General features: G+C 41.9%; 1 protein-coding gene across 4 annotated transcripts in view; it reads right to left on the bottom strand.

Annotated features, from left to right (window-relative positions):
• Nucleotides 1–27,351, bottom strand: part of PHACTR3 (phosphatase and actin regulator 3) — a 225,049-nt gene that overhangs the window by 107,571 nt on the left and 90,127 nt on the right. For all 4 annotated transcript variants that reach the window (XM_077460255.1, XM_077460257.1, XM_077460256.1 and 1 more), the window contains exons 6-8: nucleotides 26,675–26,939; nucleotides 23,883–24,118; nucleotides 17,733–17,886 (exon numbers count right to left, since the gene is read on the bottom strand). In XM_077460255.1, the coding sequence (XP_077316381.1) occupies nucleotides 17,733–17,886; nucleotides 23,883–24,118; nucleotides 26,675–26,939 (655 nt within the window). The remainder of the gene's footprint in view (nucleotides 1–17,732; nucleotides 17,887–23,882; nucleotides 24,119–26,674; nucleotides 26,940–27,351) is intronic.

Here is a 27,351-nt window from a genome sequence, read left to right as displayed (position 1 = left end):
TTGAAGTCAAGTTCCTCCACCCCAAACTTACTCATCCATGTCATTATGGACCTTGCTTTGTGCACTGGTGACAAATCATTTTGGAACAGGAAGGGACCACCCCCCAAACTGTTCCCACAAAATTGTGAACATGAAATTGTCCAAAATGTCTTGGTATTCTGATACTTTAAGAGTTCTCTTCACTGGAGCTAAGGGACCAAGCCCAACCCCTGAAAAACAACCCCACACTATAATCCTCACTCCATCAAATGATTTGGAACAGTGCACAAAGCAAAGTCCATAAAGATACGGATGAGCAAGTTTGGGGTGGAGCCAGAACAATGACTGGCATGCTCATCCAAAAATCGGTGCATGACTTCACAATTGCTCTTGTGGAAGAATGGTCAAACATTCCCATTGACACACTCCTAAACCTTGTGGACAGCCTTCTCAGAAGAGTTGAAGCTGTTATAGCTGCCCAATATTAAACCCTACAGACTAAGCGCTTGTACACACGGTCGGACATTCCGACAACAAAATCCGTCGGATTTTGTCCGATGGATTTTGTTCGAAACTGGTGTTGCATACAAACGGTCGGACAAAGTTGTCGGAAAATCCGATCGTTCGTAACGTGATGACGTTATTTAGTTACGACGGGACTACTTTCAGGCTAGTAGCCAATAGCTTTGGTCTAGGAATTTGATCTGAGCATGTGTGGCACTTTGTCCGATCGGAATTCTCTACAAACGATTGGACAAAGTCTGATCGGGTCATGTTGTTGGAAAATTTTTATATCCAGCTCTCAAACTTTGTTGGTCACACATTCCGACTGAAAAAGTCAGATGAAGCCCACACACGGTCGGATTATCCAACAACATGGTCCGATCGGACATTTTCCGTCGGAAAATCTGACCGTGTGTACAAGGGCTTAGACTGGGATGCCCTTAAAGTTCATGTGCGTGTAAAGGCAGGTGTCCCAATACTCTTGACAATATAGTGTCTCTCTCTTCACAGGGCTCTTTCAAAATTAAGAATTGATGAAACTCTTAAAAGGTTAAATACTTATTTCAAATATTTAAACACCTAACTTTATTATAAGCAAGGAGTAAAACATCTAAATTATTATCATAGCTGAGAAACAGCTGATACCAGAATCAATGTGATATCATGTTGTTTTTCATGCAGCCAATTGGCTTTGCCTAAACTGAACTAATTTCCTTCATCTATTTATACTTATTTGTTATATTTCTGTTCTTCTTGCTCAGGTTCTCACAGTGATAAAGTAAAGTGGACTTGCCAGTGTAGGTTGCTGTTTGCAAATTATAATTTTTTTCAATAAGCCACAGCAGATTGTCTGGAACTGACTCAGGCCTGGTTTTTTCACCCACCATCTCTTTCATTATTGTCCTTCATCGATTTATTTTCTTTATCGCTCGGAGTTAGCAGAGTGTGCTCTCTTTATATACCTATGTTTGCAGCATCTAGTGGGAGTACAGACGGTACAGACAGAACAGTTACTGAACACAAGCACTGCTCTAACAACACAAGCACTGTCCTATTAATAAAGAGAAAGTGCTTCACTTTGTTAGATAAAACAAGGACAAAATAATATATTTAAAGAGTACTTTGCTTGGAAAAGACAGGAAGAGCATTAAAGGCTCCATTTTTTTTTCTTCATGGCTTCCCTATGTACCAATATATCATTAAAGTGATTGTAAAGCTTTATTTTAAATAAATAAGCATGTCATACTTATCTGTTCTGTCTGTACAATGTTTGGCACACAGCAGCCCTGATCGTCCTTTTCTGGGGTCCCCCACAGGGGAACCTGGCTCCTGCTTTTCAGCAAGTTGGTTTCTGAGGCCATAACCTAAAATGAACTAGTTGCGTTTTTTGTGCCATTAATTAACAGCACCCCAAACACAGAAGCAAACGTACATTTTGCTGCGTGGAAAAATGTGTAAAACACACGGTAAAAAATATGCAAACCGCAACCCACCAAAATGCCCCATGAGCTACTCACATTTGCTGCGCATAGGACAAGCCCATTGAAATCAATGAGCTGCCCTATCCATGTTGCGTGAAAAACATCGTAAACATTTTTAAAGTGTCGCCTATGGAGAGTTTCATGTATCGTAGTTTGTTGCCATTTCATGAGTGTGCACAATTCAAAGTAATTGTAAAGTCTCGTTTAAATAAATAACAAACCTGTTATACTTACCTGCTCTGTTGCAGTGGATTTACACAGAGCAGCCCGAATCCTCCTCTTCTCGGGTCCCTCTTCTGTGCCACTGGCCCCTCCCTCCTGTTCACTGCCCCCACAGCAAGCAGCTTGCTATGGGGGCACCTGAGCCGAGTCACAGCTTCCTGTGTCCATTCAGACACAGAGCACTAACCCTGCCCCGCTGCCTCTCTCCAATCCGGAGGAGAGTCTCGGATGGCCGAGGGACTTATGGACATCGCTGGACAGAGATGGGGCTCAGGTAAGTATTGGGGGGGGGGGGCTGCCACACACAGAAGGTTTTTTATCTTAATGCATAGAATGCATTAAGATAAAAAAAACCTTCTGCTTTTACAACTCCTTTAAAAAGCGTGACATGTAAGATATCTATTTACTCAGCAAAACATCATCTTTTATATTTTTCCAGAAAATTGTGTTGTTGTTTTTTGCATTCAAATTCATTAAAGTGTATTGTAATAGAAATTGCATACCACATGACATAAAAAATTGCAGCAACCTCTACTTTATTCTCTAGAGTCTTCAAAATAAATAATATATATATATATATATATATATATATATATATATATATATATATATATATAAATGTTTGGGGTTCTTATTCATTTTCTTGTAAAAAGAATGCAGACAATGTAAACAAAAAGTGCCCGAATAGGCCTGGTCTTCAAGTAAATTGGTAATGAAAAACTACAGGGGCAGCCATTGCTCAGGAAAGTCATAAAAAGATCAAGATGGCAGCCAGGCAAATTACATTCAGAAGAAGAGGTCAGCAATGGCAGATTCCATGCTTCTTTCATGATGGGCTCTCTTACGAGATGTAACAACACAGAAGTATGAAGCCAGTGAATGAGCCTGTGCCAACTAGCTCTGGGCCGCTTCAGACAAATATTGCATTCCCACTCAAGTCTATGGAGATGCAAAACCCGCTTATAGCTTAGATATAGAAGTGGAAACAAGATGGTGGAGGGCCATGCAGGGATGCAGTGAAGACTGGGATTTATGTCACCGGTGTGTTGGGGGGGCAGAGCTTTGCATTTCAAGACCACCTAAGCCTCTTACTCAAGCAAGCTTGAGACATCGAAGCTGTCATCCAGTCTGACGTCTGGACTTTCCAGGTTGCAAGTTTTAGGACAGGGCTTCCTATCCCAGATACATGAGCTAACTAATTATGGACTACATACAGAAACTGACATTTCTTCTTCCTACACGAGTCTCCAATTTACTAGTGTTTCTCAGTACATTTAATGCTGCACTTAGTTTTTTTTATTTGGCTCCGCATATTGTGTTCTCTTGATCTTGCAGGTGTATTCATCCATCCACCCAGTGTTTCTATCCTAGTCTGTGGTTCCCAGTTGTTGTGACACTGTCCACCAGAAGCCTGATTTTAACTGTCACAATGTGGGTTGCCATTTGTCCGTCACCACAATAAATACATTCATATACTACACTTAGATTACGCCCCGCTGTTCTTATTATCTGTTTGCCTAGAGATACTTCAGTCTTTTCAGAGGTGCTGCAACTGATGCATTGAGATCAGGGGGAAAGTTACCCTGAATGCTCCAATTGGACTCTATGAGGTGGGGGTACTGTGAATGCTGCCTTACCTTATGGAGTAGGGGGAAGGAAGAGCCGTGGCCGCTCCGGCGACATTCTCCTCCCAGTCACATAGGAACAGGAAGTGTGTCCTGAGACACGATTGGCCAGGGAGTCCTAAGATCAGTGTGGCAATAGCGAATATTTATTCACTATTGTCACACAATTGCCTCCTTGCCCCCCTGGATCTGCCCCTGACCCAACCACATCTCCAAGATGACCACTGCCTTGCTAAAGAAGCTGAGGGTAAAGGTGATGGACTGGCCAAGCATGTCTCCAGACCTAAACCCTGTTGAGAATCTGTGGGGCATCCTCAAATGGAAGGTGGAGGAGCACAAGGTCTCTAACATCCACCAGCTCCGTGATGTCGTCATGGAGCAGTGGAAGAGGCCTCCAGTGACAACCTGTAAAGCTCTGGTGATCTCCATGCCCAAGAAGGTTAAGGCAGTGCTGGAAAATAATGGTGGCCACACAAAATATTGACACTGGGCCCTATTTGGACATTTCCACTTAGGGGTGTACTCACTTTTGTTGCCAGCAGTTTAGACATTAATGGCTGTGTGTTGAGTTATTTTGAGGGAACAGCAAATTTACACCAGGCAGAACATTGTAGCAAAGTATCATTTCTTCAGTGTTGTCACATGAAAAGATAGAAAAAAATATTTACAAAAGTGTGAGGGGTGTACTCACTTTTGTGTATATAATGTTTAGGGGTTCTAAGTAATTTTCGAGGAACAAAAACTGATTTTAACTTGTAAGCAAAAAGTGTCAGAAAAAGGCTTAGGCATGAAGGGGTTAAAATGTTGTAGCCGGGTCACTGCTTCACACTTTCCTGGGTTTGGACTTAAAGCGGTTCTTCACCCTAAAGGGGAAGTTCCGCTAGTATTATCCCTCCCCCCCTCCGGTGCCACAATCGGCACCTTTCGGGGGGAGGGGGGGTGCAGTTACCTGGATAATCCAGGTAACTGCACCCACTTCCGGCCAGACCGCCGCATGGCTCCGCCCACCGCCGCATGGCTCCGCCCCCCCCGTTGTGTTCTGGGAAACACACAGTTCCCAGAGACACAGCGGGGAACCAGCGCAGCGCGACTCGCGCATGCGCAGTAGGGAACCGGGCAGTGAAGCCCTCTTGCTTCACTTCCCGATTCCCTGACAGAGGATGGCGGCGGTGGCTGCAGCGAGACGAGCGATCGCTCGTCATCTGCCGCCGACATCGCTGGAACCTGGGACAGGTAAGTGTGATATTATTAAAAGTCAGCAGCTGCAATATTAGTAGCTGCTGGCTTTTAATATTTTTTTTTTTTGTGCAGCTCCTCTTTAAAAAGGTGAATTTGAATTCCTTTGCTCCGACTCTTCAGGACTTGTTCACTTTGGCCTCATCAGATAGCACAACAACCTGCCCATAGCTTTGTAGGCTCTAGGTATGCCTGATTTTCACACAAAGCATTAAATAAATGAGAGTTTAGCACGACCTGCCTGGCCAGGAGACGAGTACAAAACAGCGTTTTCGTTGAACATGAACACATTATATAGATCACTGCAAAATGGGGATAAGGGACATTGGTGTTGTAATTACCATCATTAATATGATTATCCTGCGATTATACCTGGCTTATGCTGCATGAATTCAGCTCTGCTGTAAAGAAGAGGAGCTCTGCAGGTACAGTCATGAAGGAATGCTCACCGCAATCTAAATCGTGCTTTTTGGTTGCTAAGCAACAGAAAGATGATTACTCTTGTTAGAATATCAAGCTTGTTTTTTCAATTGTCTCTTATTTGCTCGGAGAGAGCATGTTGGCCCCTGGCGCTCTATAGACATGGCAAGTGCCCTGGTATGCCCCAACTGAACGAGCTCCTGACTAAATCCCTTAAAGGCAACCTGCCGAATACAGACACATCTCATAACTATTATTACAGATCAACAGTATAAATCTATTAATCATAAAAAATGAAGGGACACAGTGTAAAGTCCCATGTGAAATATGAAACAAAAAATTATGATTAATCTTGTTTGTTCAAAACAACGATAATAATGCTTGACCGCGTGGACCCTTCACCTCTGTAAACCAATAGTGAATGGAGGCTTACCAGAACACCGGTGACCCCCTGTTAAGGGAGGTCGGTTTGCGCAGATACGATCACATAGACGTTTCAATACAGGAAGCCGGAAAACGACCCAATCCTTCGATACAGGAAGCCGGAAAACGACCCAATCCTTCGGATATCACGTAATCTCCAAATCCGCTCGGATCCTCTCATAGGCCTCAAAACGTTATATCACCAGAAAAACAAAACAAAAATGCGCCCGATCGTGTAGTATGGTTTGAGCAGATTTTTATTCTTATTCAACCGAATAATTTGAGCGCTAAATAAATGACTCCACCGAGTCGTAAAAAGTAAACCCCTTGTGCATTAGCATTCGTTCTTTACTCATGTTGATGAGTTTTTTATATATATTTTTTTGCTAGCAATCTGTTCGTTTTTAAATGTTATGTTTACTTTTTACGACTCGGTGGAGTCATTTATTTAGCGCTCAAATTATTCGGTTGAATAAGAATAAAAATCTGCTCAAACCATACTACACGATCGGGCGCATTTTTGTTTTGTTTTTCTGGTGATATGACGTTTTGAGGCCTATGAGAGGATCCGAGCGGATTTGGAGATTACGTGATATCCGAAGGATTGGGTCGTTTTCTGGCTTCCTGTATCGAAGGATTGGGTCGGTTTCTGGCTTCCTGTATCGAAGGATTGGGTCGGTTTCCGGCTTCCTGTATTGAAAAGTCTATGTGATCGTATCTGCGCAAACCGACCTCCCTTAACAGGGGGTCACCGGTGTTCTGGTAAGCCTCCATTCACTATTGGTTTACAGAGGTGAAGGGTCCACGCGGTCAAGCATTATTATCGTTGTTTTGAACAAACAAGATTAATCGTCATTTTTTGTTTCATATTTCACATGGGACTTTACACTGTGTCACTTCATTTTTTATGATTATTTGATTTTTCAGTTTGTTTCTCACCCTATTAGACATTTTTGAGTTACAGATAAATGTCTTTTGACTTTATTGGACATTTGAATTTTGAAAGTATTTTTCACTAATAATTCTCACATTATTTAGGTTTTTCACACTATATATATATATATATTTCTATTAAGTCACAGTCATATTTAGAGGCTAAGCGCTGCACTTTTATTTCTTCTGGTTATAGTGTTCAGCTGCTGATTTAATTTTATTTTACTAAGCGCAGATTTTTTATTATTATTTTTAGTATAAATCTATTATATGCAACTTCTTCTCTGGACCTGGCTAGTGCCGTGACTACAGGTGCCCAATGACCCAAGGCCCAGGTTTCAGAGAAACCGGTACTGAATGAAAAATGTAGATTGCGATGGTGAAAATGCTAGCGGAATGGCTGTCATACTAATCCAATAACTTCCAGAAGGGATGGCAGACCAGCAACAATTATGCAGATGAGGCATCTTGAATTCACTGGTTGCATAATTGTCAGCAATTCAGTACGCTTCTTGGCACAGGTTTTCTTTAAGATTTGGCTTTCCCCTACACCAAATGCGTGCGTTAACATCCCACAAATGGGTGAAGTAAGTAAAACATAAATAAAGGCACTCTCATTGGTTTGTGGGCTGGCCAGGGCTAAACTTCAAAGCCATCATTCCCCCATGATAACAAGGCTCCTGAGCATACAAAAAAGGATATGGCTAATAGGAAATGACATGAAGGCACCTTTTGGTATCTCCTCCTTATCAAACTCAGCTTTAATATAACACGTTATAATATAAAATGGTATTCAGGAAGTTTGCAGGCACTCTTCGGGGGTTCCAGGCAGAATACAATAGCCAATAGTGAGGATTCCTCCGCCAATGAATCAAGCGATGTTCTCTTGTTCAGCCCATAGGCTATCAAGCAAAGATCTAGGTTACCTCCATGATATAATTCCCAAATCTGTTCCTGTCCCCCTGGGATTTTTGAGAGTGTTCCAACATATATAAATAAAAATGCTGCAGTTAGGGTGGGTACCAATAGAGTCCCAGAGAGATAAAAATAACTGTTGTCACTTTTGGGTGGACTGACCCTTTAGTACAGTGGTCTCCACATTGTAGCCCGGGGGCCAGATGTGGCCCTTTGCTTGCTTTTATCTGGCCCTTGGGGCACTATTTCATCCACTGATACCAACAATTTGAGCTTAATCCCCCCCTGAGACCAGTGAAGGGTCATAATTCCTCCCAATGACACCAACAATTAGGCCCAATGACACCAATTATGGGGTACAATTTCTCCCACTGACACCAACTTTGGGGCACAACTCCTTTTCACTGACACCAACGATGGTGCAAAATTCCTCCCAATGATGCCAACAATTGGGCACAATGATACCAACGATTGGGGCATAATTCTTCCTACTGACACTAAAGATGGGACATTGTTTTTTCCCGTTGACATTGGGACCTTTTTTCCGGCCCCTCTAAAGTCTGCAGGACAATAAACTGGTCCCCAGTTTAGAATGTTTGGAGACCCCTGCTTTAGTAGGACAATGTTGCATGTACTGTATATACTATGCTAAGCTACATCATCCAAGAACTAAAAGAAGATAATTTTTCCTTTACACAGTCAGGAGGGTTAACATGGACAGTTCTCATTGTAGACACCGATCGGGGATTTTCAAGGTTTGCTCCCTGCTTGTATGCCTGTTATTTACCAAACAAGGACCTACTGCCAAAGACTTGTACTCAAAGACTGTCTCCCTCCACTCCCTCCTCCAATAATGATGCCGCAATGCACCCACACTTTGGAATGAAAAACAAGAAAAAAAAAAACGTATTGACAAGTACGCTTAGCTTCTTAGTTGTTTACTTTTGCAAGCCTGACTACATTACATTCTTAGAACAGCAAATTTAAAAAAAACACCCCAGATAGTAAATCAAATCAGACAGTCATTTTTCTAAAGCTATGCACAGGAAACCACAAATGTAAGTTCCACACACACACACACAACACATATCAGTCACTGAGACAGGTAAAAGTCAGTAAAGCACCAGCCGTATAGTAAAATACCACCAGGGATCCTCATTCGTGTAAGTTTAACTTTCCTGTTGAGTGCCCCAAATCACCGGGGTTCTATAGTATATGCATAACCACCTTGGACCCAATTTCCTCCTGGACCTTAATAATGGCCAGTGAAGCCACTGAGTAGTGGGCCAATAGTAAATCAAACCAAGTTAAATAAGCGGTAGCCCCAAGCTATTGACTGCAAGAGCTAATCATAGCATACCTATCAATGCATACCACAACTTCTTGAGATTTGGGAGGTGCTCAGTATGGATACAGGTGCAACTGCAGTTGCCTATTATAGAGTCGTTTTCAGATGAGCCTGGTGGAGCATAAACAAGATATTTCAGGCCTTGTAAGTCAGAGGTTGGAGGTGCTTTTTATTGCACTGGAAGATTTTCCAATTTATGTAATTTGCTGGCTTGATGTTTTCCTGGATCCTGGAACTTTAATGATTTGACAGGTAGATGTCCCCCTGCTCACTAGTCTCTGGGCAATATCTGCCTATCTGGTAACTCTAATGCCCCGTACAAACGATCGGACTTTACGCCAACAAAACCGTGATTTTTGTTCGAAGGATGTTGGCTCAAACTTGTCTTGCATACACACGGCCACACAAATGTTGGCCAAATGGCACTGGTAGTAGTTGAGTGAACCTTTAAGCCCTTGTACACACGGTCGGAGATTCCGAGGGAATGTGTCCTATTGGACCATTTTGTCAGATATTCCGACTGTGTGTGGTCTCCATCCGACTGTTTCCGTCGGAATTAACTGACAGACCAACTTTTCCAACTTGCCGGTAAAATTTTCCGACAAAATGCTCCGATTGGACATACTCTGATCATGTGTAGCCTACTCCGAGGGATAAAGTGCCACGCATGCTCAGATCAAATTCCTAGACCAAAGCTATTGGCTACTAGTCTGAACATAGTCCTGTCGTAATGAAATAACATCATCAAGTTATGTACAATCGGATTTTTTGACAACTTTGTTCCGACCGTGTGTATGCAACATCACTTCCGGGCCTCTTTCGGAATTAATCCGTCGGAATTACTCCAACGGATTTGGTTGTCGGAATCTCTGACAGTGTGTACAAGGGCTTAACGTTTTTTTTTTGGTGCACACTTTTTGGTTTCTTTTTCTTTTATTTTTGTTGTTTTTCTTGTTTGTTTTTTCTGTTGTCCCTACTTTAAGGAAATAAGTGCGTAGGATGCAGAACAATGCAATGATGGTTATTTAAAAAAAAAATTTATACACGATAATGGAATGGAATGAGATTATAACACTATGTATATGGCTTGAGGTGCTTCTCAAATGGTTGTACGGACTTTTGTAAAAATCATAAAAAAATAAGGGGAAAAAAACAAAAAAAATATTGGCCAACAATTACGAACGTGGGAATGCGGTGATGTACAAGATGTATTGTGCAGTAGATATTATGATGTTTTGTAAATGTGAAGGAAAACGGAATAAAGAATATTAAAGATAAAAAAAAAATAAAAAAAAAGGATAAGGAATTCCTAGACTCCCCCTGACACTTAAGGAACTAGAGAATTCAGTGTTAAATTTTCCTGACAAGACTCCGGGCGTCGATGGCCTTCTAATTGAAATTTTAAAACCTTAAAGAGGAAGTAAACCCTGATGAGTTTACTTCCTCTTTCATTCCCGCATAATGGACTACTATGCATCGCACAGTAGTCCATTATGTGTCACTTACCTGACACAGGAGCCAGCGAAGTCACCGCTGTCCCCTGTAGTCCGGCGCATCCATCTTCTCGGTGGGGTCTCGCAGCTCCGCCGCTGTCATTGGGCGAAACCGCGATGACGTCACTCCCACGCATGCGCACGGGAGCCGACACGCGCGGCATCTGCCCTGTGGTAGATACACACCAAATTTAAGAACTAGACATGTGCACTGACAAAAAATGTGTTAGTTTTCGTTTTATTTTTTTTTTGCTTTTTTCGTAAATTCTAAATTTCTGAAATTTGGATTTCTGAATTTCTAATTTTCGAACGCCAAATTTTCGAATAAACAAATTTTCAAATTTTCAGAAATTCAGAAATCCGAAAATCTGAAAAAAAGAAAGAAAATCAGTACAATTCGAATTAATAACTAACTAATAATAACTATTAAATTATAGGTATTGGAATTTCCTTTCAAATTTGGCTGTTTGTGAACGTAACAAATACAAATTTATCTGAATTTACAAATTATCCGAAATAACGAATGCCGCATCTAAACAAATGGAATGGAACAAAATAATAATAAAAAGATTTCATTATTATTACTGTTATTAATTACTATTAGATTGTTATGTTCCATTTGTTTAGATATGGCATTCGTTATTTCAGTTGATTCGTAACTTCAGATAAATTCGTACTTGTTACGTTCACCAGCCAAATTTGAAGGGAAATTCCAATACCTATAATTTAATATTTATTATTAGTTATCATTTCAGATTTTCGGGTTTTTGAATTTTCATTCTTTTGAATGTTCAGATTTTCATTCTTCTTTTTTTTGGATTTTCGAATTTCCAAATGTTTGAATTTTCGAATTTTATAAATTTCGAATTCCCTAACTTTAAATTTCTAAATTTACGAAATTTACAATTTACGAAATTTTTACGTTTTCTGAATTTCACATTCCTGAAATTCCAATTTCCGGAATTTCCAATTTCCGGAATTTCCAATTTTTCTGAATTTCCGAAATTTGAATTTCCGAAATGTCCAAAAATGTACAAATTTCCAATTTCCAATTTCCAAATTTCGGAATTGCACGTGTCGAATAAGAAGCACCTTTTTCTTTTACTGATTCATACCATCCTATCTCATTACTTAACGCAGGTGTCATAATACTAGTAAAGATCCTGGCATCTAGGGTTGTGAAAGTGATCTGAATAATATATCTGAATAATACACTCCAAAGAACATTTGATGAATAAATATTCAGAGCCCCACAGACAATGATGGTAATTGGGCTCTACTGACCCTAGACATGGCTGAAGCCTTCAATAGCACTATATGAGACTACCTTGGGGGGGGGGGGGGGGCTACTTACCAAATTTGTGTTTGATCCACATTTGTTTAAATGGGTGCAATTGCTATATGCCAGCCTTTGTTCGAGCATCAGGACAAATGATTCAGACTTCCTCTTGTTCCCAGTTCAAAGGAGTAATCAGGCGGAGATGTCCTTTACATCATTTTTATATTTGAACTCACTATCAAACATCTTGCTGCCCTGATTAGACAATCTCAGCAAATAGCAGGATTTATTAGAGGAGAAGCAGAGGATAAAATATACTTATTCCTAGTTGACACACATTCTCCCCTCTGACATGCAGCGTCTATCATAGAAGAATTTGGACAGTTTTCTGGGCTTTTTATTAACTGGCAGGCATGTACTGGCCATTGGGACTACCGGGAGTTTCCCGGTGGGCCGATGGCTCAGTGGGCCACTCTGATGTAAGGGGGCTGCTGATGGGACACTCTGGTGTAAGGGGGTGCTGATGGGACACTCTGATGTAAGGGGGTGCTGATGGGACACTCAAAATGTAAGTGGGCCAGTCTGGATGAAGTCCAGGGCCAAATTTCTGTCCCAGTCCAGCCCTGTTAACTGGCCGATGCTTCTTCCAATAAACCACCCACAATATCTCACTTTAGTTTCTTAAAGCAGTATTAAACTGCAAGCCAAAAATATAATATACTAATACTGCAGTTGCAGCAGCAGGTTTTTCTCTTTTGTAATAAAGGTCTTAAATAAATAACAGCAGATCATTGTAAGCACCCCTGTCAGTGGTAAATGGTTTGTCTCTGATAACTGATAACTACTTGTCCCTGATAACTGGTAACTGATACATTTAAAAGGTGAGCTTGTTCTGTTGAAAAACAACCGACTTCTTGGCTGGATCCCCAAATAAAAAAATAAAGCAAAGAAAACATCACATCTAAGAATTGGTTAGCTAGAATATAAAAAAATGTTTGCTTTTTGGTTTAATATCTCTATAAAAGTGATTGTAAAGACGCATTTTTTTTTTTTAAATAACAAACATGGTATATATACAGCATCTCACATAAGTGAGTACACCCCTCACATTTTTGTAAATATTTTATTATATCTTTTCATGTGACAACATGGGGTGTACTCACTTTTGTTGACCAGCGGTTTAGACATTAATGGCTGTGTGTTGAGTTATTTTGAGAGAACAGCAAATTTACACTGTTATACAAGCTGTACACTCACTACTTTACATTGTAGCAAAGTGAAAAGCCCTAGGATTAGTCTTTAAACCCTCCAATACCCAAAGGAGATGGGGTGAGGGGACCCTCACCACTTTGTGCCCAGGGATATATTTCCTTGCCTTTAAGCTTGAACATTTCACAGGTTAGAACATAAACACCCCCACCACCACCCACACACACACACTTTCCTGAAATTCACAAACTGGACATATTTATTCAGGGCTTTATTTCAGCTTGAACTTGAACTTGGTGGCACCACCACCTCTGGCTCTGCTCCCTGCTCACCACTATCACTTGGTGAAAGACAGCTTGTCTTCGAATGGCTCCCACAGATCCGATCTCCTGAGTGGCTCCAACTGAGTGCAGGATGGGGACATGCCGAAAACCCTGAAGGGTCCGGGGTGCAGTGCACATCCCGAAACCCCCACCGGATGATCTCCCCGTGAGGCAGAGCCAACTACAGTAGGCAGGGAGGTACTAGAGCCGACTGGGTGCTCCAGCTTAATACAGCAACATAAATAAGACATGTGGAAGATGGTGGAGCGTTTAAGGAGGCGGGGAGAAGACGGAGGCAGTAGAGGGTTGGAGTGCATGCAGAGGTCAGAGCTGAAGAGGGGTGAAAGTGAGATGTGGATGGGGGATGCAGAGGAAAGCAGCTGTGGAAGAAGGCTGGAACCTGAACTCTGTGTGTAGTCCACCCCTGAACTCTTCACTCTGTACGTAGAACACTTCTGGTATTTAATGCCCCTTTAAGACCCTCCCACTGTTGGTGACATTTGACAATATCCACTATTTGATGTGGTTTGAAGGGTGTGCGTGAGGGGGCCATGGTTGAGTTCCTGTACCTAGTTTCTGAAAAAAAAAAGCCTTATATTACTTCATAAGAAACAAGCACATGTACACGCCATATCAATGTTGTATACAGAGGAGCCATGGAGTCCAACTCTGCTTGGACTTTTCAAGAAAGCTTTCTATTAATATTTATAGTTTGAACATGCTTTGCAGGCACAAGGATTTTTTTTTTTTTAGGATAAAAAAAAAATTCACATTGAGGATACTCTTCTTCTTGGTACGTGTTGCCAAGGGTTTGATCTCACATCTGCATGCTCATCTACTGCTTAAGTATTTATCCAAGTGTGCGCAGTGGAGTAAACATAGGGGGGGACTTGGGGGGAACTTGGTCACTATATCAAATGAATACTGGGAGGAGATCCTATAATTACCCCTGACAGTGTCTATTACAATTTAACAGGTTTACCTATTAATCCTGTATAAGGCTTAATGAACCTGCAAGTTCTAACATAGTTTTGGGCTGCTCAGTGATCATTGTTGCCCTCGATGAGGCTACTGGCACACAATAATCCATACAATAAACAAGGTCTTTAGTTTCTCTTTATTGAATAGAAACGGATAGCAAAAAAATGGATCTCCCTTCCCCACCCTTGCTCAAAGAATGGATGGATGAAGGAGATGAATCTGCTGTTGGATTGAAATAATGGACGCTTCACTAAAGTTAGTTCCCACCCTGTCCTTAATCACATCCTTACTTTTCCCTGCAAAAATGGTACAAAAATGTTGATAGGAGTTTGAAAATCCCAATAAATTTTTTTATAACAGACAATGTAAATTAAAAAAATAAAAAGTAGTATCATTATTTGAAAGCGGATATTTTTATCCAGGCCCAGAGTGTGACGGAAATGCGTATTTCCCCCTCGCTTTTTTGCACTTTTTTTTTTTAGTTAATGCGCACTGCCCTAGAGGCAATCCCAAAGTAACTCCAGAACCTTTTTGGTCCCGAATCGTCAGGCGTATTTTCATTGCATATGTTGGGCCTGTTTATAGCACCTTTTTGTCGTGCTGCAGAAACTCACATCTTCTACACGTGCTTGGGATGCCATTAACACTTAGTGCTTTCGAAACGGGTGGCAAAACAAAACACATATTTGCGTTTTTTGTTTCGTGTTTAGGAAACATGCAGGTGTGAATGCCGCCTAAAACACACCATTTTAAGCCTTCACAAGGCTGTTAATGTACTACAAGACAGATTCTTCAAAACATTAATACACACGGTTGGACTTTCCGCCAACAAAACTGTGGAATTTTTTTCGAAGGATGTTGGCTCAAACTTGTCTTGCATACACACGGTCACACAAATGTTGGCCAACAATTACAAAAGTGAGAATGTGGTGACGTACAACATGTACGATGAGCCGAGAAAAAGGAAGTTCAAAAGCCAGTGCGGCTCCTTCTGCTTGATTCCGAGCATGCGTGGAACTTTTGTACGGCGGACTTCTGTACAAACGATTGGACTTTCCAACAACAAAGTTTTGTTGGCGGAAAATTTGAGAACCTGCTATCAAACAATTGTTGGCGGAAAGTCCGACAGCAAATGTTCTATGGAGCATACACACGGTCGGACTTTCCGACAACAAGCTCACATCCAACATTTCCCGTCGGAAAATCCGACCGTGTATACCTGGCATTGGTCTGTGGGGTGTTTTAAGAATCAAGAGGTCAGCTTTTTAATAATGATAATAATAATTACTAAGATTTTTTTTAAATACATTGTGTGTTATTCATTTATATTGGCACCTTTAATGTCCAGTCTACATATTTGTAGTAAAATAACGGATGTTGGTGCCACATTGTTGCGATCCCAGCAATTCTGGTAGAGAGTTCACTTTTCCCTGATTGACACTGAGGGACAATGGCTCAAGGAATGCAAGATCCCATTGATACACCAACATCATTTTGTGTCCCATTTGGTTTACCGCTTGTTTGAAAGGCGGGTCACAATTTAAATGACTTGACTCTTCAGTCGGTTCATACGCTATCCCTACCAAATAATTGTTTTAGCTATTTTTAAAATATGGGAAGATTTTTTTATATCAGTATAACAGTTTCTATTCCCATGAACAACAAAACAAAAAATGTAAAAGAAGACAACACGGCTACATCCCAATAGAAAAGACTATAGTGGGGACTTTACCAGTAAGATAGTCCCGATAATAGTCATAGCGTACTGTCACCTCAGGGATTAAATATAATCAACCATATAGGTGTGTTCCTCCGAATTAAGCCAAGCATACAAAAAGAAAAAGGGGGAAAGAGAGATTTCAAAGAGAGAAAGAGGGGAAAGAGTGTGATCTTCAGAGTGCAACTGTCGGTATTCACCAATAAAAAATTACTTTATTGAAAAAATCCACATAATGACATTGTTAATGAATAAAGAGACCAAGAATTCTTTGGGAAATCTCTCTCTTGCCCCCTCTTTTTTTCTATTCCCATGGAGTCCTAGCTCATGTAACACCTCTGAATGTTTGTATAAGGTACGATTTATGCATCAATCTGTCCATTTAAGCTGTAGACATGCTTGCGCCAACTTTATTTTCTCTTATGTTTCTCCCTGTGCTTTTTTTTTTTCCCCTTTCTTGAGGTTTATTTATGTTGAAAATCTTTAGAACTCTAATAATAAAAAAAAAGCCTATGGATAAAAAAAAAAAGTAGGATGTATTCTAGGAAGATTTACATGGCCAAACTCAGCTTGCCACTGGCACAAAAGTAAGTTACCAACATTCAAAGGTAAACCCCACACTCAGAACCCATTTGCTATATTCCTGCCATGAAGCTGTCCACTTTATTCCTCAATATGAACCATTCTACACTGATAAAGGTCATTCACAGATCAGCAGTACTGACTCGTGGTGAGAGATAACATCATGAACAGTGAGGTGTGGATTAACACATAATGGATAATACTGCTCTGCTCGCAACTGCCTGCCAACCAGCATGCAGGAACAGCATAACCACTAATGAGGGCTCTGTTGCTGTAAGTGATACCACAAAACTCAGTTTCTCAGAGGATGCGCCACTTTTATATTTTCATTATTCAGAGATGCAAAACATGGATAAACCTAAAGTTAAAAAGGAAAGGTCCCTTTAATAATAATCCTATAACAAAATGTTTGTTTCACTTCAGTTACTTCAGAAATAACGAAAAAGATCCAGATGACAGCATTGGGGCTCGCACCTTTAAAAATAAGCTACCAATGGCAGTTGTTTTTTTTTTATACAATGACCGATCCAACTTTTTTTTTGATCCAACTTTTTTTTTGATACAAAATGAGTATCAATAATAGCCTTCCTCTAACCAATGGACATACAAAAAGTATACCTGCTCCACCTCCGCTATCCTCTGTTCTGAAGGAGAGCACCAGTGCTGGGAAAGACGTCCTTGACCCAAGCTGCAGAGTACATATGGATGATTCTGCACACAGTCCAAGTTTTCAAAACCAAACATTTATCCATACAGAGTCAAAAAGCTAACATGTTACAACCCTAAAAAATGGACTATCTCAGGCTTTTATCTGTATGCCTTTGTATGGATATGTAAAATGTTTTGGAACCTTGGACTGTGTGCGGATCTTCCATATATCCTCCTTCTAACCACCTGGCAAAGAAAATGCCTTACTGAGTGTTCCACCTTGAAAAAGAAAGCCTCTAGCTCCATCCCAGTAAATAGCTGGTGGAACGTAGATCAGTAGTCATCGTAGAAATCCTGCATTATTCCGAACATTCGTTATACAGACTCCTTCCCCACTTGTACACATTCACTTACTTTGAAAGCTTGATTTCAATCTGCTCTCTTATCTTCTGCCTCTCCTCATCTGTCCTCTGCGGGAAGATGTTCCTGTCTTCCAATTCTTGCTTGCTGGGTCGATTCCTCAGCTTTACCGCTAACAATTCCTTTTTGTACTTTCTAGGCAAAGTGCCTAAAAGGAAGAAAGAGAATTAGTCCCAACAGAGAAAGAAAAATGATTGTCAACATTAGCAATGACATTAGCAATGAAATTCTGATATCCCTAATTGAATTCACTATTCCGAGAAACTCGCAATTTATTGATCTAAGATTGTCTGCAGAATCCTTATCCGATTCACAAATAAACCAGTGATGAGTAAATCGGGGGGTGGACATTAGTGGCCTCTGGAAAACTCTAGTTCAATGGCTGTCACAGTTTTCTCCAGATTCAATACTTTTAAGTAAATGCGCACACACACACACATATATACACATATACACACACACACACACACACACACACACACAAATAAATCTGACTTTCCTTTGCTGTATTCTCATTTCGAGACTGACACAAATGTATTTAAACCAGAGTCAGGCAACCGACATTTTAAGAGGAAAGCCAGCAATGACAGCCTCCATATTTTTTATTTTTTTAGCTTGCAACATTGTACCCTTATGAAATGTTTATCAATTTTGTTTCACACAAATAGAGCTTTTTTTTGTGGTATTTAATCACCACTGGGTTTTTTTTTCTTGTTAAATAAATGAAAAAAAGACAGAACATTTTGGGAAAAAAAACGTTGTTATAAAATTGTGAAAACTGGTAATTTTTCTCCTTCACTGATGTGCGCTGATGAGGCTGCACTGATGAGCACTGATAGGTGACACTGAAGGGCACTGGTAAATGGCACTGATGAGCAGCACTGATAGGTGACACTGATGATGAGGCACTGATTGGCAGCACTGATAAGCACTAATTAGCAGCACTAGTGGGCACCAATTAGCAGCACTAGTGGGCACCAATTAGCAGCACTGGTGGGCACCAATTAGCAGCACTGGTGGGCACCAATTAGCAGCACTAGTGGGCACCAATTAGCAGCACTGGTGGGCACCAATTAGCAGCACTGGTGGGCACCAATTAGCAGCACTGGTGGGCACCAATTAGCAGCACTGGTGGGCACCAATTAGCAGCACTAGTGGGCACCAATTAGCAGCACTGGTGGGCACCAATTAGCAGCACTGGTGGGCACCAATTAGCAGCACTGGTGGGCACCAATTAGCAGCACTGGTGGGCACTAATTAGCAGCACTGGTGGGCACTAATTAGCAGCACTGGTGGGCACTAATTAGCAGCACTGTTGGGCACCAATTGGTAGCACAGGCGGGCACTAATTAGCAGCACTGGTGGGCACTAATTAGCAGCACTGGTGGGCACTGTTGGGACTGCAGTGATAATCAGGATACTGATTATCAGTGCCCTGATTATTAGTGTAGATGTCCCTTTCACACAAACTGGTTATCAGCTCTCCTCTCCTCACTCTGTCAGCATGAGGAAAGGAACGCCAATAACGTGCTTGTGTTTACCGATGTGATATAGGCTCTTTTCCCCGATCTGTGATCAGCTGTGCCCGGGGGGGGGGGGGGGGGCGACGACACAAATTGCTTACTTATGGAAACAAGGGTTCTCGATGGTGTAGGCTACACAACAGTGATTTGGTGAATGCAGTTGACGCAATGAGCAAGCAATGGCTGTTGCACGTTACTGTGTAGTCTATACCATAAGGAATCCTTTGTTTCCCTGAGTGAGTGGTCGCTTCCACTAGATTTAGGGGTATCTCGGTAAAAGGGGGCTGAATGCAAATGAAAAGCCACACTTTTTATAGATTTATTTGTAAAAAAATCTTGAAAATCATTTTATAATTTTCCTTCCACTTCACAATTGTGTGACACTTTGTGTTGGTCTATCACATAAAATTCCAATAAAATACATTTACGTTTTTGGTTTTAACATGACAAAATGCAGACAATTTCAAGGGGTATGAATACTTTTTCAAGGCACTGTACATAAATACATATCAGATGTTGGCAAATTGCAAGTCAGGGGTATAAATGTTTGATGTGGCATTTGGGCAATGCCTGTCCACTAAAAAGAATTCCATCCACTGAGTGAACGCTCCTCAGAAAACACTGCCGATGGATGGCGATCATTGTAATCAAAGCCTTATACATTTATAAATAAATAAATGTACCTTTAGTTATCTACTCCCTCTTGTGGTAAAAGATGGAACTGCATGTTTGGGACGCTGAGCAGGTCTAGAGGTATTGTTTGCCAGTTTGAAGTGATTTGAAATGGAACTAAAGTCTAAATTTAGAATGTGAGCATGCTGGCACTTTGTAGAGACATGCAATATCTCTCCTAAAATGAAAAAGTGTCAGCGCTACTTCCACTTTAACTATGACACCTGAGAAACCTGTTTGTGACATTTCTTCATAAACTGATCTATTAACAATGTAATGTGGAACCTAAAGTGGTTGTAAAGGAGGTTTTTCACCTTCATGCATTCTCTGGTAAAAAATCCCCCCGCCCCCCCCAAATAAGTACATCCAATCCTGATCCAGCACTGTGCCCAAAAACAGCAATGCTTTCCCTTCACAGGAATCAGAGACAGCAGTGAGAGCCATTGGTTCCTGCTGCTGTCAATCAAATCCTGTGAGGAGGGAGTGGGGGGCAGGGCCAAACCACTCTGTGTGTGTGTGCCAATAGACCCACACAGCCCGACTCAGGTTTGAGCATGCATGAGTCTGCCATAGCAAATAGCTGGCTATTGGGGTACTTGGAAGGGAGGAGAAGCCAAGAGCACCAGCGGGGGCCCCCTAGAAGAACAGGATCGGGGCTACACAGAGCAGGTAAATATGACATGTTTATTATTTGAAAAAAAAAAAAAGTACAAGCCTTTACAATCACTTGAAAGCCCCTTTCACAAGAGTGGATCAATTGACTCCACCTTTCCATATTTCAGGCGGACCTAAACAGACCACTATATGTCTGCTGACAGCATCCGAACTGGTCGGCTAAAAACAGACGGATGGGGATCCCGTTCCTCATCCGTCTGGTGGATCGAATGATAGTCTTATGGAAACAAATAGCTGGTTCCATCCAACTGTCTCAGAGAACAGCAGGCTGTGTCTGCTGTGCATAGTGGAGTGGACACGGGCCCGTCATCCGCCTGAGAGATTCCCCGCTGAGCAGGCAGATCCGCTTGGCGCATTCCGCTCCATCTGAAAGGGCCCTAAGCCTGTAATGCTTAGCTCTGCTCCAACTATATGACATCTACGAGATCCCTGGCTGACATCTACATCCCGACTTATTCCAAATGCTAGTCTTTGGCCATCTTGATCTGCCAGCAAGACATACTGCGCTGTCATCCCAGCACAAAGAAGACTGTGGGCAGGCAGGTAAGTTTATTTTTGTTTTGATAAAGTAGGGAATGGCTAAGGCTTGGTTCACACTACAGTATTGCAATGTGATTTTGACAGGATTAGCAGTTTGATTATGTAGTGTGATTTTGGATATGGTTTGTGTATTCTATGGGGTCAAATCATATTGCAAATCGCACCAAAAGTAGTACTGAACCCTTTCCCAAATCGCATCACAGCTGATGATGTGAACAGGCACCATTGGATGCAACGGTATTTTCATTGTCATGTGAAGCATTGCGACCCAGGTGGCATTTGAAGTCACATCAGTGTGAACTACACCTTAACCACTTCCCGCCCGCCCCATTGTGGATTGACATTCGCAATGTGGCTCTGTTATCCTGACTGGATGTCATAGGATGTCCAGCAGGATAAGTCCCTGTAGGGGCGCGGCTATCGGTGGTGTTGTGTGTCACGTTACCACCTCTGATTGTGGTAACGAGCCTATGACGTAGGCTCTTTATCACGTGATCAACTGTGAGCAATCACAGCTGATCACAGCGGTAACCAGGAAGTACCAGTAATTGGCCGATCGTCGGCTCTCCTGTCAGACAGGGGGTCTGCGCTGATAATCAGCGCATTATTAGCACAACCCCCATCAGAGGTGCCCATCCCAGCTGCCAATCAGTGCCCATCAGATGCCAGTCAGTGCCCATCAAAATTCCAGTCTGTGCATACCAAAGTGCAACTCAGTGCCCACCAGTAATGTCTGTCAGTGCCTTTCACAGATGCCAATGAGTGCCCATCGGTAACGACTGTCAGTACCTCCTCATCAGTGCTGCCTATCAGTGGCATCTATTAGTGCCCATAAGTGCCACCTATCAGTGCCCATCAATCCTACACATTAGTGCCTCATCAGTGCCCATCAGTGCCACCTTATCTGTGCCCGTCTGTGAAGGAAAAAACATAATTTTAGAACAGAAACGAAGAAAAACGTAAAAAAAAAAAAAAATTGGTCTTTGTTACTTTGTTTAGCAAAAAATAAAAAACCCAGAGGTGATCAAATACCACCAAAAGAAAGCTCTATTTGTGGGAACAAAATTATAAAAATGTTGTTTGGATACAGCGTCGCATGACTGCACAATTATCATTTAAAGTGTGAGAGCACTGAAAGCCGACAATTGTCCTGGGTAGGAAGAGGGAAAGTGCCCCCATATTGACGTGGTTAACCACCTGGGAGTTTATATTCTGCAGTCTGCATCCCATTACGGAGATTGCTCTCCATTTCTTGTCCTCGGGATGCAACAAGAAGCAAGAGGAAATCTCTCCAAAATGAGAGCAATTCCCTTCTTAGACAGTTTCCACTAGAAAAGCTGTCCCCATACAAAAGGTTTTGTTACATTTTCTAAACACTCCAATTTTGGATTTTTCATAACTTTCAGACTTGTGACATTGGTCCCCGGGACAAATGGAGAGGTTGAATCTACTGTAGCAGGATGACCCAGTGCTACTCTGTAAAATGGTCGTTTTCAGCAGATTTTGGGAGAAGAAGGCACACTTATGGCTCATGTGTGTGCTGGCTTCATACCGTAGCCAGAATTGGTGCACCATGCTGTCCAGGTTGGGACAGACCAAGGTTACTCAAGGAGGTCAATGTGTGAACAGAGCCATGAAATGCTGGTGCACCATGCACTCCAGGTTGGGACAGACCAAGGTCACTCAAAGAGGTCAGTGTGTGAAGTGAGCCATGAAATGCTGGTGCACCATGCACTCCAGGTTGGGACAGACCAAGGTTACTCAAGGAGGTCAATGTGTGAACAGAGCCATGAAATGCTGGTGCACCATGCACTCCAGGTTGGGACAGACCAAGGTCACTCAAACAGGTCAGTGTGTGAAGTGAGCCATGAAATGCTGGTGCACCATGCTGTCCAGGTTGGGACAGACCAAGGTCACTCAAGGAGGTCAGTTTGTGGACGGAGTCATGAAATGCTTGTGCACAATGCTGTCCAGGTTGGGACAGACCAAGGTCACTCAAGGAGGTCAGTGTGTAAAGGGAGCCATGAAATGCTGGTGCACCATGCTGTCCAGGTTGGGACAGACCAAGGTCACTCAAGGAGGTCAGTGTGTGGAGGGAGTCATGAAATGCTGGTGCACCATGCTGTCCAGGTTGGGACAGACCAAGGTCACTCAAGGAGGTCAGTGTGTGAAGGGAGCCATGAAATGCTGGTGCACCATGCTGTCCAGGTTGGGACAGACCAAGGTCAAAGCCTGAGAGAAAGTCCAAGAGGGACAAGAGCAGCTAGGGAGCTGCGAGGAAAGACGCAGAGCTAAGATAGATAAACACTAGGGTGTGTTTGATGGTCAGGAAGACCAAAAGGTGTTTGATGGTCAGGAAGACCCCGCAGAGGTACTCAAAGCAGTAAAGCTGCCACAAGAGAGCCAAAAGGCTGAATATAACATTGAGCATCTTGGCCTCTTTGCAGTGATGGTGAGAATCCCCTGCGTGGGAAGACCTATCCGTAGGAACTTTGACTTGCTTTCAAATAAAAGTGGGCTGCCATGCCCTAAAATACAGTTTTGGACTGGTAATTGGGGATGACGATTAGAGAAGAAGAATTCTTTAATGTTTTTGCTATGCACCCCATCACACATACACACAGCTCTGTTCAGAAGGGAGAAAAAGTGAAAACACTGATGATGCAGAATGGACAAAAACATGTAATTTGGGTGTAAGTGTTGTACAAATCATGTTTTTGTTTTCTGTTCTCACCAGAGATAACAGAGCTGTTGAGTTCATCTTCATCCTCATATAACAGCACGTTGTCTTTATGGCTGGAATCCCTGATCAAGTTTTCTTTGTTTTCCTCTGCTTCTTTTACTGAGCCGCACTTGTTCTCGCAGTCGCTCTCCGTGGAGCTGTCTCTGCTCTTGTCCATGCTGTTGGGCCTTGAGGTTCGAAACTCCACCCTCTTCTTCGGAGAAGACTTCACTTCCCGACTGTGAAAGCTGGAGAAATAAAATCAGGCAACAAATATGAGAGTGTCAGTAGTGAAAATTGTTGTTATTCCCAGAGAGTGACTAATAAGATATATTTAAAGCCCAGCTCTGAGCAAAATTAATTTTAAATTAGCATAGTTTCCTAGCAGATTTAAAAAAAAAAAAAAAAAAAAAAAGCTTAGGCTGCAATACTCAGCTTCACTCTGAAGATGTCCTATGCAGTACTTTTTTTGACCACAAAATGTCCTCAGTCGTCTGGTATAAAAAGACATCCAACATCACTCAACCTAGAAGACTGAGTTGATACTGTGGCTGCAGGGTGCCATTGGCCTGCCCATTGAGGGTACGTCATGACAGTGCCCATTATTCACAGTATATTCATGCAGATAGCAGCGCTGACATCAGCAATGATCTCTGCATCTGAGGAACCACTGGAAAAGGAAGAGGAACCCAGTGTGTCACGTGACCAACCTGAAGACTCTATGAAAAAATACACTACTGTGCAAAAATTTTAGGCAGGTGTGAAAAATGCTGTAAATTAACCACTTTAATACAGGGCACTTTTGCACCTTCCTGCCCAGGCCAATTTTCAGCTTTCAGCGCTGTCACTTTTTAAATGACAATTGTGCGGTCATGCTACACTGTGCCCAAACTAAATTTTTATCATTTTGTTCCCACAAATAAAGCTTTCTTTTGGTGGTATTTGATCACCTCTGCTTTGTTGTTTTTTGCTAAACTAATAAAAAAATTAAAAATAAAGTTTTTCTTTGTTTTTATTATACAATTTTGGAATTAAGTATGTTTTCTCCTTCACTGATGGGCACTGATAAGGCGGCACCGATGAGGTGGCACCAATGAGAACGTCATATGACATCCGGTCAGGATATCGCAACCACTTTGCCAACGTCATTTTGCTATATGGCGGGCGACAAGTGGTTAAGAATGCTTTCAAAAATAGAAGTGTTAATAGTTTATTTTTATCAATTAACAAAATGGAAAGTAAATGAACGGAAGAGGAACCCAAATCAAATTAATAAATACATGGTGTGACCACCCTTTGACTTCAAACTAGCATCAATTCTTTTAGGTGCACTTGCACACAGTTTTTTTTATAAGAACTCAGCAGGTAGGTTGTTCCAAACATGCTGGAGAACGAACCACAGATCTTCTGTGGATGTTGGCTGCCTCAAATCTTCCTGTCTCTTCATGTAATCCTAGACAGGCTTGATGATTTTGAGATCAGGTCTTTGTGGGGGCCAAACCCTCACTTCCAGGATTCCTTCTTCTTTACACAGAGGATAGTTCTTGATGACATGGGCTGTATGTTTGGGGTCGTTTTCCTGCTGCAGAATAAATTTGCAGCCAATCACACCCCTCCCTGATGGTATGGCATGACAGATAATTATCTGTCTGTATTTTTCAGCATTGAGGACTCCATTGATCAAAATCAAATCTCCACTTCCATTTGCAGAAATTCAACCCCAAACATGCAAGGAAACTCCGCTATGCTTCACTGTTGCCTGCAGACACTCATTGTACTGCTCTCCAGTCATTCGGCCAACAAACTGCCTCCTGCTACAGCCAAATATTTCACATTTTGCTTCATTAGTCCAGAGCACATGCTGCCATTTTTCCGCACCCCAGTTCCTATGTTTTCATGCAGAGTTGAGAAGCTTAGTCTTCGTCGGAGGTATGGGTTTTTTGCCCCAATTCTTCCATGAAGACCACTTCTGGCCAGACTTTTCCAGACAGTAGATGGGTGTACCTGGGTCCCACTGGTGTCCGCCAGTTCTGTGTGGATGGCACTGCAAGACATCTTCTGTTAAAGGGAAGTAAGCATGATGTGTTTTCATCTGCTGCATTAAGTTTCTTTGGCCTACCACTGACATAAAATTGTATTCCACAACTTCACCTTAGTAGCAGAGTTTGGCTGTTTCTCACCCAGTTTTAGGCCTCCTACACAGCTGTTTCAGTTAATGGCTGCATTTCAACCTACTTATGAAATTGATGATGATTAGCACCTGCTTGGTATAACTGGTTAATTATACACCTGACTCTAACCCTACAAAGTTCCTCACTTTGTGCGAGTGTACAAAGCGTGCAAGTGTAAAAACTAAGCCAAAGGGTAGTTACACCAAATATTGATTTGATTTAGATTTTTCTTCTGTTTGTTCATTTTGCAATTTGTAAATTGATAAAAAAAATAAACAATTGATATATATTTTGAAAGCATTCTTACTTTACAACATTCACACCTGCCTGAAACTTTTGCACAGCACTTAAAATATGCAAAAATAATAAGTATGAATCAATTACCTGCAATGAGCATGCAGGCAGTGAAGTCTAGGGAGTATGACCTCCTGTCCTGCATGATTGTTCCAAGTTATTGAAGCAATAAGTAGTGCAGCCAGAATCAGGAGAACTGTCCAGAACCTGCCCCTTTAAACACCAAATAAGTAATGGCAGCCCCCCCCCCCCCCCCCATTTATATCCCCATAGATTCCCTTTGCTATAATATAAATGTAACCATCTTACAGACATGTCTTGCATTGTATATGCATTCACCTGTCTTGGCGATGTTTGGTGGCCAGCGCCCGGTGGAGTTCCTCAATGACTCGGCTGGAAGGTAAAGGCATATGCATGGCAGGCAGGAGTGGGGAGCCTGTTGGAGTCGGATTCTGGCCCTTCATCACTGAACCGTTGTTTTCTGAGATTTTCTGGCCGGATGGCTGGAAGAGATTGGTGTGTCCTGAGATATGGGAGGAGCCAACAGAGGCAGGGTTTTTCATGATCCTTGCTGGAGGGGACGGGATGTCTTCCATTTCTGTACCTGTGGGATGACAGTACAAGAAGTACAGTGGTAATCCCATTTTGGGAGCTCAGCTATACAGACAGTTCTTATTGCTTATACTTAAATAGCTAAGGCCCATTGTTATTAAAGTGCAACTCCAGGCAGCAAATTTTAAGCGGACCTTTACCCTAAAGGTCATGTTGTGCTACCCTGACACCTCCCCCCACTCCTTCCTATAAATGGACATTATTTTATTTTTTTTTACAAAGTAATGTATTTGTGCTTCAAAGCAGCAGGTCCACGTTTCTCACCTGTCGTGGAAATTCCACTATACGCTATGCGTAATCAGTCTCCTGCGCTATTAAGCGCCCTTTCAGCCTTTTGGTATTAAGTCATCTTACTATGTCCCTGTTTCCCATATCATCCCAAGTAACACAGACATGACCACCAT

This window comes from Lithobates pipiens, unplaced genomic scaffold (assembly GCF_037356315.1).
Source record: "Lithobates pipiens isolate NorthernLeopardFrog02 unplaced genomic scaffold, aLitPip1_a1.2 Scaffold_28, whole genome shotgun sequence".
Taxonomy (NCBI): Eukaryota; Metazoa; Chordata; class Amphibia; order Anura; family Ranidae; genus Lithobates; species Lithobates pipiens.
Note: the sequence above shows the minus strand (reverse complement) of the source record. Positions and strands in the feature narration are given on the sequence as shown.